Consider the following 16,045-nt stretch of genomic DNA (forward strand, 5'->3'; position numbering starts at 1 on the left):
CAAGTCCCTTGAAGTGTCAACTATTACTTTCTTCAAATGATAACAGAATAATAAGATTATTGAGGAAGAGAAAGAGAGAGAGGCAAATATACATATATTACTTATTTCTTATTGACTATACAATATTATTATCAATTTTTTAAATTTAAAAGTTATTTAATTCATATTCGTGGATGCAATTAGATTTTATCATATATTTTTTATCGAAGAATAAAAAGGTTTCGTCGGTCTATATCGGAGTAACAGTATGCTTGTAATGAAAGCAGATAACTAAGGGAAACGCGTGGCTTTAATTCTGTCGAACATTAATATCCCTTTTGTTAATGCCTATGAAATTAACCGGAAATGTCATAGTCTGCCGTAATTTCCGGAGGTCGGTAAAGTAGAGCTGCAGCAGAGCTGCAGTAGGAACAGGAATCGATTGCATTGTTTGCCTTTAAACGTATGTACGTGGTGTATGCTAGAACCTTCTCACAATCGCAGTAACCGCGCATGTTAGGATATTGCAGGGAGCTGCCTTGGCGAAATTGCAAATTAAAATTTTATAATTATATTTTTATATTTTAAACCTTAATTAGATTTATCGATTTTAATCTCACAGATTTCTAAAGTGACCAAGTTTTCTCGTTTCGCGATTAAAAAGCATTTATAGAATTATATCGCGATTTAATGCAGACTATCCTGAATGGAAGAATTAAGAATCTTTATCAGATTTTTGTTTAAAGAATTTCCTTTAATTGTCGATAAATGGCAATCGCATAAGTTACACATCAAGTATTGATCTAAATTCCATTTTATTATACTATTCTAATGTTGTTCTATCCTAGTGAATCGTTTGTGAATTGTTTCTCAAGTAATATCTTGGGGACCGATTACGACTCTCGATTACGATATGGTACATTATTGGTTTATCTATTGACCGGCTGCTCGGTTCTATTCGATGCGAGATAACAGCGATGACAAGCGAGAATAAAGAATAAAGTCGGAGTCCGCTACCGCTATTTATCCGATATTTCGCGGCGATAAAGACGCACCGCGGTAGTGCGCACGTCGTAAAACTGCGTGATAATTTCAGATTCATCATTTATAACGTCGTAAATCTGGTACACGCAGGTCAGCGTAATCGAAATAACATCGTTTGGTCGACAATGAGAAACTCGGCAGTCATTGTCAATCATGACATACATCACTCGGGCTTGACACATACACCGCTCGCGCAACTAACATTCGGAACATCTCTCTGAAATATCCCGTGAGGCTGTCATCCTTAGATATATCGTCATCAATATTGTGTGTGCGCCGTTGTACCTCACACAAAATAAATATGCCCTCGATGATATTACGCGCCAAGATATTTCCTATGACAATCGAGTTGTTCAGAATTTAGATACGCATGCAAAGTACCATATGTACGCGATTGCAATGTACGCGTTGACAGCTGCGACGTTGCACGACGCGCAATGCGTACCTACGCGTTTACATAGGAAGAGATCGATCTAAATTTGTATGACAAATTGATATTAATCAGAATTATAAGAAATCGATTTTTCCTTAACAAAATATATACAGACCGGCCCTATCTTCCATCTTCACGAAGCATCGCGGAGTTACAGTCTCAGGACTAGATTTTAGATTTCAATAAGATATTTTTCCCTAGAAGAAATACTTAAAAAAAAAATATTCGTTTGACAAATATTTATTGCAACGTGAAAATTTTATCACATAATAACTCTTTTATAGTGGACTTTATCAAGAGCACGGTAATCTTAAATTGAAACAGTTAGCGGTATGGAGCTTACTAAACGTTGATTGAATTTGGGTTGTGCGAAATTAGGCCAGAGTTTACGCGTCTGCGGTGTAGTTCGACTTAAACCCGGATTACGTGTGGTCACCATTGGAATCGCGCGACTGATTTTAATTCTACATGGCAATGGTTTCTCATGGGAGAGAGAGAACTGTCTGCTACTTTAATTTGAATATTTAATTAACTACGGAACGTATGAAAAAGTTACGATATTGTTAGATACTTTTTGATATTACATTTAAACGGATTATTACGCCGTTCTTACTGGTCTCGACGCATATAGAATTTAATTAAATTAATGAATGATATAATTGCGGACGCGGAGTAATTTATTCGAGCCATTGTTCCTAATGTTTCATTGATCCAATTTCGTACAGCCGTATGCTCACACAGGAAGAAAGTGCTTTATGCCGTGTGTGTGCGCTCAAAAATATTATAGTATTACTGTAATATTGGCATTAATTAACATATTAATTAACTGAGGAAATTAATTTATATTACGTTTTTATATTACGTTTCACGTGATATTAATATATATACAATAATATACTCATGCGTATGTGATAGTATAATTGAACTGACTTTTTATTAAATTACTATACTAATTTAATACAGCTCTTTTTTTGCTCCTTTTATCTCCCTCCTCCTCTCTCTTTCTCGCTTACTTACTTACTTAATTACGTAAGTTATAATATTACCAATTTATATAGTTGAATTTTTCTTGTTAGCGAGAGATAGCTATGTATTCTCTATTGATCTATTCATATTTTTCGCTACGAGTAAATTCAACAATGCCTCATTACTCTAGCTAGTTAATTTGATTTATTGTACTTTGAATTTTTCAACATACATAGAGTCTCGTAGCTATTAGACAGCGTACTGCAATTATAGCCGATTGTGCACGATTCGCGCTCATTCGGAAACTTTTAAAGCAAATATAAGCGAATACCGCTTTTTTATAAAAATTATATAATACTTGGAGCACGAGGGCGCTAGTGATAAAAATCAACGCGTTTTTCGCGAGGTCAAAGAAATTTGCTCGAGCTCAAAGTCCAAAGTGCAACTTATAGTATCGCTCCTCCACGACAAATAAAAACGTTACTAATATAAGCAAGGATATTCATGTGGGACACGATTATATTCATCATTTTTATTGTACAACGAACAAATGTCTTTGTTAATCAGATTGTCATTGATATTACTGACGAATCCGGTCTGTGATGTAGTGTCTCTATTATCGAGCCGATAATAACAGTCGATAATTAGTGCGACATTAAGCCGGACATAAAGGACATACATGTGCTGCAGATAGGAATATGCAGTCCCACATTTAATTGGTTGACTCCGACGTCGGTTTAACCCGATGGCCCGCTATCGCGTTTCTCTTCTGTCTGTTTGATGAGCACACAGGTATTAATTGATGGGTACATAACGATCGCTATTAAGTGCGTCGCGTATAATAAATAGAGGTGAACCTAGCATTATCGCGCGAACCACGGCATTTTTATCGTAAAAAAATAGCCGCGTTATAGCGGCGTCAGGTGAATTATGCGTCTCTTGCAACACTGGACGCTTTTATATCGCTATGGAATTTAAACTTTCTCACCCCCATGCTCCTTGAATTGATTTAATCGTCCGTACACAACTTTACGATTGTTTGTGGCGTCTATCAGCCGCCAATGTTCCTGAGCGATATCGCCTAAAAGGTTTTATTATTTTTTTAAATACATTTTTTTTTTAATTTGCAGAACCAAAACCTTTAATTTTCTAATAAACCCCTCAAAATAAATCGAGGCATATGTGAAGTATAAGATAGAAAGTGTAGAGTTGCTTTTAAGACGGTATGTTTTCTATTTCTTCAGAAAGAATAGATTTTTAGAAAACACGCATCTATTTAGACATTTATTTTGAATATAAAATACATAGATATCAATGTTCTTTGCATATAATTTTATACAATTTTTATTCTATTCAATAAACCATCAGATAAATGATCAGAAACTGAAACAGGAAAAGCGCAAAATTAAATATAAATTCATTTTTTTATTATTGTTTAGAATGTACTTTATAATATATAAAAAGAAAGAGAGAGAGAGAGAGAGAGAGAGATATGAAAAGAAAGAGAAAAAGAAAGCAAAGAGAATGAGCAAATGAGAAACAAAATGCAAACGAAAGGAAACCAGAACCTACATTACTACGTCGAGTTGAGAGCATCAAAGGGAATTTCAACAAATTGAAACGAGCGTAGAATACATTTCATGCGCGCTTCTCCATGTTGCGTGTGATATATCTTCACTCGAAAATCAATCAATCGTCGAATATGAAAGTATCATCATTTCTATGTCATCATTTCTCGCTTTTCATTTCTTCATCAGATCGACAGGCACGATATAAGCGGCAAACTTGTACTTGTCTACATTGTACTTAAGTCGTCCTCATTGACTATTATTATCTTTGAACAAACTAAGCGTGCTTCCAACAACTACAGGCGAATGCATTAATTCATCAGATGCAGACGCATTTAACGAAGTACTCTATTGTGTTCATTCGTCCTGCACCTTCACAAAACTGGACGAATGGATGCATATTATACGTTTACATGACATGCTGATTTCATCGTAAAACAAAAAAGCAAGGAAAAAAGACGAAAAAAGACATGTAACAAAGAGACATAAAAAGGATAGGGAAGGGAGAGAGAGAGAGAGAGAGAGAGAGAGAGAGAGAAAAGGATACTGAATAAGATTTGTAGCGATATCATCTATAAGAGCGACGGAAGAAGGTTTCTCGAGACAGAGTTTCGTTTGAGGAAGGTTAGAACGGCTCGGTACTCGACAGCAAGATTATCTTCCTGCTAAATTGACGTCCTTCTCGCAGATACGCGCGACCAGCCGTAATCGAAATTGCCGTCTCCCCTATTCCTTTCCCCTTTATCAGAGCAGAAATATCGCGAGCAGAATGCATTTGCATTTATAATAAACGCTGGCTACTGCACAGCTTATCTGGCCAACTATTATAATACCGTTTCGTCATAATCTGCTTTCCCCTTTAGAGTTGTAATCTCGGCAAGGAAAGACGAGGAGACTGAAGTTCCTTTATTCCTACATCGTAAAATTTCTCGAAGAAAAGTGTAAATCTTACACTTTCAGATCACTTTAAGAAATTTGTTATCCTAAAAAAATGTCTCTTTCTATCTCTCTGTTACTCTGCTTAAAGATATAACACAACATTTTCGATTTAGATCTTGCACAAAATTTCAATATTTTATAATTACAACTGTGTGTATATGCACACATATATACAATATAATATATAATATTGTACTTTGAAACAACTCTATCTATATATGGAGAGAAATGTTTCTATATTATTAAGATATGTAATTTTATTCATATCATCGTGCAGAGAATCTCTGCTTTATACGTTTTAATTTGCTTTTTTACTTGTTTTAATTTGTTTCTAACGTGTACCGTTTTCACATTTCAACGTCACAAAATAAGTGAATATCACGTAAATCATTGTTTTAATGAAACCACTTTTTTAACTATAGATCAAGATTTTTTAGTGCTTCTTGTTTTTCTCTTGATGATATTTACTATTTAGGTAAGTATCTGATTAAGCAATTAGTTGGGTCACGGTAGGAGTGGCTCATAGGTGCGGTACTATCACGCAGGAGAGCTAATGTGTAAAATTCACGTGTGAAACTCCCTGAATATTTCGGTCAGTGCGCAAGCAAGATAAAAAGCTATTGCGCAGAAAGGGATGGGGCACGGATATTCGAATGAATGCTACGTTACAAAAGAAGAGCGGACGTAATAGTCATTAGAAAGAGAAAGACAGTTCGCGTTGAATTCGAGCAAGCCCCAAAAGTTTAATGGTGCGGCAACTGTTATATTTCCGATCTTTCAAGATCTTTGAAGATTTTTGTATCATGATATCGCGCGTCTAAAGTGTTTAATCAGTCTGTTATAGTGAAGAAGTAAATAAAAGTCTTATTTGTTTGGTCTTTCCTCGATTTATTTCAAGATATTTTTATTTATTTAAAATAGATCTGAAAGAAAGATTGGATTTTTGAAATTGATTATGAAAAATATGTCTTAAAAGAAGGAAGAGAAACTTCTAATTTTGAAGATATATATTTATTTACTTTGCGTTTACGCAGTTTATGAGCAAGCACGTTCTTCAGTTAAAGTGACCGAATCTCACAATTCAGTTCAATTTCCTCGTCTTTTTCGTCACAGAAAAGATAGATTTATATATAAGTGATAATTTTGTGTGTCCCTCTCTCTCTCTCTCTCTCTCTCTCTCTCTCTCTCTCTCTCTCTCTCTCACTCATATTGTTTTTTCCTCATGTTATTTCCCTATGTAGGCGACAATCTTGGAAAAATTAAGTAAGATTAATAAAAATACCGATATATAATAAAAGAGACAATTACAATGAGGAATTTAACAATATTTTCCATTGAACATATATGTGATTTACTGTATATACAATTTCTTATAAACATTTAAATATCGTTCCTGTTTTGGAGCATTTTTCAGTGAACTCGCTATGATGATAGCAGCTAAATAAATAAAGATAACAAAAAGTAAAAGAGAAAATACTTTAGTGACATAAAAATCACTTCATCGCACATCATTTTCAAGCTAGAGTTTACGGTATGCTATAGATAAAATGTTTTAACAAAATTTTCTTCAAAAGCAACATTTTGGAATATAGCTCAAGTATCTTTTCACCGGATCGGTGACGAAATATGCGTCGGAGAAAGCCTCGGGAAATGTTCAATGTCAAACACACACACATAGTATATATATATATATATATATATATATATATATATATATATATGCACATATATGCACGCACGCACGCACGCATGCATGTGCGTATATGTAGTATAAGGGCAAAGAGGGTTTCAAGTATGGTGCAAATAAAGGAAAAAGAGAGAGCAAAAAGTATTGGCAAGCTTTGGTTCAGAGAGAGAGAGAGAGAGAGAGAGAGAGAGAGAGAGAGAGAGAGAGAGAGAGAGAGAGAGAGACGGACAGGGAAGATACGAGAGGGAAAGAAGCCACGATAGTGAGAAACGAGGAGCGGGAATGAAAGATGAAAACGGATGGTGGTTGGATAGAGAGAGGTCACAAATGGGCTGTCGGGGTGTCGGGAGCGGGACGCGGCAAAGAGAAGGGAGGACGCGACGGCGAGAGGTGGAGGTTTCGAGTGGTTCAGTTGTAGCGGTACCGTGGCTAAGATCGGACGTTCGTATCCATTTTCCTGGTGATTTGCGCGTTTCGTGGCAACGCGCGCGTTACTCCTTCGTTCCATTTGTTTCGTTTCGTCTCGTTTCGTCTCGTTCTGTCTCGTCATCTCTCGTTCTCGGGCTCTTGCCGCCAGATGATCACCGTTGGCGTCTGACTAGGCGCTCGGCTCTTCCACTGGTCGCGCGATTCATGCGGCGTCTGTCAGTTTTCAGTGCAAACCATACGCAGAGCTTTTAGATACCTGCGACGATTTATCTCTTTTTCTCTCTCTCTCTCTCTCTCTCTCTCTCTTCCTCTCTCCTCCCCCCCCCCTCTCTATCTCTTTCATCAAGAAATACCGATTATAAAAAGACTGAACTAACAAATATTGTGTTATCCTGACGGCGTTATCTCATTCTTTTATCATTGGCTAATCGAGATTATGTGTCGTAACTTGTGAAAAGATAAAAGCTCCGCTCGTTCATGCTTATTCGCGTGTAACGACTGAAATTGGATATTACTTGATGGTACTAATTTTCGAAACTCTATATACGATATACAATAAGAGAAAGCGAGAATCCAGTGCAATTCGACGAGTTCAACGAACGAAGTTGTGGGCGGGAACTTTGGAAGTGACAGCACGAATGCAATCCTGCCAGAGTGCAGTTATGAGAAAGTTTCTCTTGGATTTTATCGCGTGAAACGTGCGATTGCAAAAAGAGGAATTCATAAAGATAGCTAGAGCCTAATATGCACGATGTTAGCTATCGTGCATTTTCGAATCGTATCCCGTGAAAAGTCGTGCGTGCCGCGCAGCATGGCATGTCGGAAGCGAGACAGCATGGGCGCGCCGGTGCACCGGTACGGGTAACCAACCTGCGACGTTAACGTTATGGTAACGTGAATCGATCGCCTGATTTTCGTTCTCCCTCCATACCATCTGTCAGGGCAAGAACTCGCGGCCAGACGCACGTCACGAGCAATACGAGCATATACGCCGGTGATTTCGCGCCGCTCGCAAACGTATTCGGCACGACGAGCTGGTATGTACAATCTAAGGAGGGTAGATTTGAGATCCTATTTTCGCCAATTTTCTGTACAATGTACAGAAAATAAACTTTTTTACAACTGAAACTGCACATTTTTTTCCGAAAATCTTTTTCTACTTTCAAAAGCCATTCTCAACGCTACAAAGGACACGCGGAGGCGCGTTGTGCTGCATCACATGCGCGCGCGAAAACGGTGTCCATATCGTTGCACAGAATTTCCGCTCAGCAATTATGTGCTGTCGAGTACGACAGGAAAACACAATAATTAAAGAATGATTCTCCAATCGAGAATCGAGTCTCGGGCAAGATTGTGATTGTGAAAAAGCTCATTCTTGCTTTGTTCGATGATCGCGTCCAGCTCGTCGATCAGAACTGAAACTTAAATCAATATTGAGTTTGACAAGTTTCATCTCAGACAAAGCAAAAACAAAAAATTTTGTTGCCTGTAAAAAGTGCAAAAAATGTAAAAAAGAAATGATAAAAATGTAAGAGATAACACGAATAAACCGTCCTTAAAAATGTTAGATACAATAATGCGTGAATCGCAGAAACAGATAAAGATAAAAATAAAGATAAATATGCAGTATTCTTTCTATGATAAAATCTTCATGCGCATTTATGAAAAGATAGAAGCTTTCTTCTTCCTCTTCGCGCATATTGAAAATTAAATTGCTGTGCCATCATTTGCCTGAAAACAAAAAAAAAACGAATGGTTATTCACATTTTGAGTGCTCCTCGGTAAATATGATTCTCACATGGAGGAGACATAGCTGACGTCATTTCCACATATACGAAATATATATAGAAAAATGAACGGGAATTCGAATCCCATCACACTTGTACTTTCTGATGATTTTTTTCTCGCGCAGAAAGCCTGGAATCTCGTGTTGAACCGCGTAACGCTCGACGCGTTGCACGTACGGCATGCGCGATATAAAGCAGCATATGAGATAAACCGAACACGGTTCGTATATAAACTAAACTGCTAAAGCATAGACTGTGCGTAGAGGGTTTATACTAATATCGTAAACAGGAATAAAATCGCGCATCGATTTAATTGCGGTAGTGGAATCGAAAGAATTAGGGAATGCATTGACTGACATGGCAGCGATGAGAGACATGGCAGGACATATAATAATATGTCCTAGTTGCGAAGACGTCTTGTGTATATTCGATACTCGAATAAAAAGATTGGCGAAAATATCGAGGAAATAAGACTGAGTAATCACGATTGACAATAATGTCTAGACCAGGCAAAGATCCAGTGCAAAAGTGCCATTCAGATCCAGGTGCAACTGGTTCTTCGTGCAGTCCCAGCAAGCGAATTTCACGGAGACAAGTGCCATGCATTCCATCCTCGCCAAATACACGCAAATGTGTTTTAACCTTGGACGGATACAGTTACGTGATCGGTGAGTAGAGATGCGATAATATCTCATGCAATACATGATAAACGGTAGTATGTCTGAATAAATACCAAGATATTGAAGTAAATAATAACGGATAATAATTTGACGTAACAGAAGCGTTTATGTGATGCTTATTATTATTCAATATACATATGAGAAATGGCAAAACAAATTAGCCTCCTAAAAATATTTAACATCTAAATTTATGAATTTATGGAAGAATAATAGGAGCAGTAGTACACGAGCAAGAATAATTATTCTTATCTACTTTCTTCATAGCTAATGAAATAAAAAATTAAATAATATTAAAAAAATGCTTGACCTCTCTCTTCTTTTAAATCTTACATAAGATTTCGTAGGATTGAATTATATCGTTACGCTTAGGGACAATAAGCACAACTGACGTCGAATTCTTTTATTCAGTCTTCGAGATACTCGAAATGTTATGGCAACGAATTTGCTCGAGGAATACAGTAATTGGAACGCTCGGTGAGCGTATAATACTAACAGAGCAAATGTAACTACTGCCAATAAGATAAAGTAATAAAAAATCAAAATGTCATATATTTTTGATTTTTAATCAATATGTCAATTATAATGTCCAATCACACTGAATTGCAATAAATTTGATTTTCTTTTTTTTTTGTTGCTAAAAATTGTAAAGAGAACGCTACTTTATTTTATCCTTACAAAGATTTAATTTCCGCAATAAAGCAAGTGCATTCACGCAGTTTTGAGGTTCATGATACATTGTTTTGTTATCCTGAAGGATAATTAGCATTTTACAGTTTGCCGTGGGTTTATAACACGTAGTTATATTATCGTTATGCAAGTATGGGACGCTGTAGTCGCACATTAACTCGCTGTCTCGCGTCTAATTATGTTCAAGATTATGCGTGCCTGAACTAGGTTCTAGTACTCTTGTAAACATATGAACTCTAACAAGTTTAATAAATAAAAATATTAAAAATAAATTCAACAAAGCCGCTAGTATATACAGTAAACAAATAAGAAAACGCCAAATATCGTCAAAGTTAAATGTTGGTGCTCAATAATATTTTTAATTTTAAAAAAATTCAGCTACAGTAAACTGCGCGCCGATCTATATATATAGGTATATATATATATTAAATTAATCTTTAATTCGATAATGATGCTACTTCGATAAAGATGCTAAAGTATCTTTAGTCATATTGAAACTGTAATATTTATGAAAAATGTATTTCTTAACGAATAAAAACTTGAAAGAGTTAAAACAGTTAAAGTCTACCTGAACGTAATGGCAATCTTTAAGAGTGCTCTCGCGGAAGTTTAATATTTTTCGACGGAAAAAAAACTATCGGTCTGTTAGATCCAATTATAGGTTTCCCATATACAAAATCGATATAGTATCGACCATATATAGTATCGGTAAGTTTGAGTTCAGAAATATTTTTTATGAAATCAATATTTTAATGAATTTTACTCGCGAAAGTAAAGTTAGCATGAGCTTTGATCTAAAATATTTATAAAATTTGAAGATTTAAGAACATAAGTTATTCTAAAAATACAAACTCTTAAAATTTATAAATTCATTTAATATTTAAAATTCATGATGTACTATCTACAAATGCACATAAATATTCTTTTCTTAGAAAAGGATATTATTGTACGAAACGATGCATCGACTTACATTTATCAATAGGTAATGATACTTTTCTTTGACTGACTTTTTTCCACATATGATGCAATGTGATTATATTTCCGCATGATTATTATTCATTTCGACATTGTTGAGAGAGGCTCTCTGCGCTCGACAGGCGTAATTAATGCATCGTAACAATGTAATTTAGAATTAAACTGATGTTTCTCCACGATTCATTTGATAACCGAAATACGAGTCGATTGTAATTATATAATCTCGCTATTAATAATTAACAAGTTCGCTAGCCGCAATATACATATTCCAATAGTGGCATCTCGTTGCATCTCGTTGTGCATATCGCGTATCGCGTATCGCATATCGCGTATCGCATATCGCGTGTATAATGTCCGAGAGCGTAATCGGATGCCCAACCAAAAAACCGCACGCGAATGTGCGAGAGCAGTTATTAAGAATTATGCAAATCCATCGCCGGACCGCCGCGCCGCGCCGTGTGAAGCGTTTTGCACTTATCTTGCATGCATTAATGTGACAGAGAACAAGAGCGAAACGTGTTTGCTTCCCTTCCCGGTAAACCTTATTTTTCTCTTCTCAGGATACAGGAGAGAAAGAGAGAATGTACATTAATATGGGCTGCGTATACGGTTGCCGCTGCAACTCGACATAACTCGAAAACTACTATCATTAAAGCGAATTCAAAAGAGGTCGTCCGCAAAAAATTGGTCGCCCGCGGTTAATGAAAGACGTACACCTCGTTTTAAAGAGACTTTCATTTTTGTGATCCACTTATTTCCTTTTTTCTTTTTTTTACGCGCTCCTGCGCGTTAGATCTTTTCGTCGTGCGATATGAACAAATTTTATTTATTATTATTGTATGTAGCGAATATACGTTATACGTATGAGATTAAAAAATTCTGTTTTATTTCTTTGCAATTTCGCAAAACTTCTTGACATGCGGACATTTGCTGGGAAATCTCTTAATCCACGAAGTCTTCGGTTACAAAGTTCGGGGTCAGAGATGAGAAGTATTTAATGAGATTAACGTCTTTAATCGGCGTCGATCTTTGCATCGTTCTTCTTATACTTGACTGAACTCGACTGTTCTGTCGACTTATTGCGAAGAAATTAATACCTAACCGTTATTTGTGACGAAATTATTTGTGTGATTAAATTTCTTGGAGCGTCTATTCGTTTTCTCTAATATGAGTCGAGAGATATAATAGAATTGTCTCAGCGTCACCAATTTGCAGGTTTAATTAATCCCATGACATTTGACGGAAGAAAAGGTTGACGTTCAATTTCCATTCCCAATCTTTGTTATCATCGCACAAATCGCAACATATATTATGCATCAATTTTCTCTAATATTAGCTATCGAAAAAAATAGTGTTATATTCGATAAAAGCTCAAAAATTACTTTAATAATTCAAAATTTGTAATTATTTAATAGAGAGGGAGAGAGAGAGAGAGAGAGAGAGAGAGAGGCGCGTACACCTATTATAAAATATTATAAGATCGATAGATAAAGAGTGCATAGATACTCGTTTTTTTATCATCAAGTCATAGAGAACAACATTAATTGCTCGCTGTCTAAATATCGTTGTAACAGTCTTTCAATATTTACATGTATCCGTTAACATCTACTTATAGTCAATCGATTACACATAAATGTCGCATTTTAGCCGGTCAGTTAATTGCTCCTCTCATATTGCTCTTATATGATTTATGTCTATGGAACATAGTGAATATACAGTTATTTATTTTTACTTAAAAAATATAGTATCATCAAATCTACCTTTTTTTTTTCATAAGTTTTATTATGTAGCATTTGTAATTTGTTTACAATTAATAAGAGATATACCATTATATTTTGTGTGTGTGTGTGTGTGTCAATTTTATTTTCAAAGCAAGATATTGACATATTTGAAAGAAACAATAAATTAAATTTTTTTTTTCAATTTAAATCAGTAATTATTTCTGATTGAAAATATTATTTGATATGCAAAAAATTAAGTCGTGTAAATTGCTTTTTTTGTACCAACAATTCTCTGTAACGAGTCCTCGCAAATTAATTATTGCTCGTTGCAATGTAAATTAACACAATGTAATTTTTTTCGATTAAAATGGGATCACCTTTAACACATTCGCATCTTAATTCACATTTTATCATCTATTGCTAATAATGATATAAAAATGATCTTTAAAAAGACAAAGTTCCTAATTGTCAAATCCTGTTTTAAATCATACCAGATTTAGTTTCGTCTGTTTCGAGAAGCACCGCGACTAAAGATCTGCGCACGTGCTATTACGGTTCGGTGAATTCTTCTATTATTTCTGAAATAAAATTCTCTTCATTGTATGAGATAGTATTGACGCTTATTCTGCCTATCAGTCACTTGTCATCGTTATCACTTGTCATCGTTATGTCGAGTTATTAATTGAATGATATTGAACGATATACTTCCATAAGGATGATTTGCAAAATGTCTAAGGAATGACATTTAAAAATTAACTAAATTTTTTATTTGTGATTTCTTAAAAGAGATATACATGAGATATATTTGGATAATTTTTTGTAACGGGATTTATCAAACAAACTTTACTAGGGATATTACCGTAGGATCTGAAAATAGCTTATCCACAAGGCGTATTTCGTGTCTGTCAAATCGCGGTGCGGGCGCGGCGGCATGTCGCTGTGAATTCTTGCAGAAGCAGAAAAGAGGCTGCGACAACCGGCCAAATGTTACTAAGAGCTTCGAACTCCCGTCGGACCGTAAAACGACTAACGCGAACTGTGACTAAACTTGGAAAACAATTTCGTCCACGTCGGTCGCACCATTGGGATTTGTTTCACTATAGAAATCTTACGAAATCTTTAAATTGTTTGCCTTTCCTTTGTAAAGCACAAAACTTCTTGCTTAGCGCTTTCAGTTATGCTGCGCTCTGCAACCTATATTAGGTAAAGTTACTTTGTGTCCAAATGTTTATACACTGTTTATACTTGAATATTAATAATATGCTGTTAAAGTTTGAGTAATATTTGTGATATTTTATATTGTGATTTTTTTAATTACATCGAGTTAAAAAAAATTTTATAATAGCATATAAATAATTTTACAATGCGTAGAGAAAAATAACATAAGAATATTACATTTACTCTAATAAACTGTAATGTAATGTAATGTAATGTAATATAAATGTACGTACATTTTGAACAAAAGAATAAAATTACGCATAGTTTTAAACCTGTGTGAAATTAATAGTATTATATAAAAATCAACTTTAATTTTTCGTTTCTAAAACTCTTAAAACTTATTAGCAATTATCTGATGTATCTTAGTTGGTTGTTGTACTACAATATATCACAAATATTATTGAAAACATTGCAAAGTTATCTAAAGATAATTTGGGAATCGGAGATAATTTAAATTCAATTCATTAATTGTTACACAGAGACATCATAAATCGAACGAGACAGAGTATAATTAAACTTTCTGGGCTCAATTTTGATACATAAATGGTCGTATTATCTGATTGTACATAATTAAGATATAAAATTAATAGTTACTACGATTATGCAACGACGAATATATGTAACACAACAAATTCGTCTGTCACGAAAACGGAGTTTACAATTTTTACCTGAAACTTATTTAACGTTTGCAATACGCTATTACTAACGTTGTTTATCGATTTTCTTACGTTGTTTCTCACGATCGGAAATATCGATATTTTCTACGAATAATTTATCAAAATACGAGTAAATATATAAAAAGAGCATTATTTTAAAGATTTATTAGCCATTGCTGATGCACTCTTCGGTGGCGATCACTTCAGTCACGACAAAAGTTTGCAAGTTTACGCTAGAGAGATTGGGGACAATAAATCATTTTCCTACTGCAATAGTGTGGTTCGAACATCTTCTGTTCAAGAGTAATATCGATGTTCTCAGCGAGATGCATAATTCATGCTTTGGAAGCGCGGCGTTGAGAATGGATGCCGTAGGGCGACGACTCCATCCGATAAGCAGTCCGTTTATTGTCCACGTCAATTGCGATTATATGCCGGGTTGCTACGAATTTCACAAATTTATTCACGCGTACATTAGAGGGTAATACCCATTTGAAATTAAAAACTGAGATATCGATTGTTTTTATTTTTATGTAGCGTTCAACTTTGAGATCTAAAGTAAGCTGGAAAAATATACAAAACAGATTATATAATTGTTTTTTGTATCGATAAGGATTTTGTGATATATTTTTATATTAATCAAATATTTCGCAATAACCCTTTGTTGAATTCGAACTTTTTTTTATGTCAATATTTTATTTATTATTTAGAGTATTATAATTCTTTTTTCGCAGTATTTTTAATAATAATTTAAAAATAATTTTTAATAATATAGATATTGTACATGCGCGCGTTATTACGCGCGCTCACATTACGTTCGATTATTTCTAGCATAAAAGTTATTTATAAGACTTTTAATATTTTGAGAGATAAGTAACAGAGTTAAGAAAATATTTTGTCGTTTTAAATAATCTTTATATAATTTTCGTGTGCTACAAAATATTAATATGGATATTTGATAGAGTACAACCCTGAAAACAATATAATTTTAAATCTTTATAGATAATATTATAGAAAAAGCATAGTTTCTAATTACTTCTCATTTGGCTGATAAATCGACTCGATTGTAGAATCGGAAAATTTATCTATTGAAAAATAGCAAAATATGTTTCTCTGAAGTCTAAAATGTCACTATTTAATCGGATTCAATCAAACATCGTGACTACGAAAAAGAAAGCGTAGAATCAAACGGATAAACTGTGATCTCGGTGAAAGGCGTACATACGTCTTGGCAGATTATTTTGCCGAAGCGCTTTCTCTCTCTCTCTCTCTCTCT

At 34.8% G+C, this 16,045-nt stretch overlaps 1 protein-coding gene across 9 annotated transcripts in view; it reads left to right on the top strand.

Annotated features, from left to right (window-relative positions):
• Nucleotides 1–16,045, top strand: part of LOC105458502 (calcium/calmodulin-dependent 3',5'-cyclic nucleotide phosphodiesterase 1A-like) — an 86,184-nt gene that overhangs the window by 33,595 nt on the left and 36,544 nt on the right. For 2 of the 9 annotated variants that reach the window (XM_011703849.1, XM_011703856.1), the window contains exon 1: nt 7,033–9,500. The exons of the other annotated variants lie outside the window; for them this stretch is intronic. In XM_011703849.1, the coding sequence (XP_011702151.1) occupies nt 9,329–9,500 (172 nt within the window). In that variant the 5' untranslated portion in view covers nt 7,033–9,328. Of the gene's footprint in view, nt 1–7,032; nt 9,501–16,045 lie in introns of those variants that run through there. 9 annotated transcript variants of the gene reach the window in all.

This window comes from Wasmannia auropunctata, unplaced genomic scaffold, assembly GCF_000956235.1.
Source record: "Wasmannia auropunctata unplaced genomic scaffold, wasmannia.A_1.0 LD334508.1, whole genome shotgun sequence".
Lineage (NCBI taxonomy): Eukaryota > Metazoa > Arthropoda > Insecta > Hymenoptera > Formicidae > Wasmannia > Wasmannia auropunctata.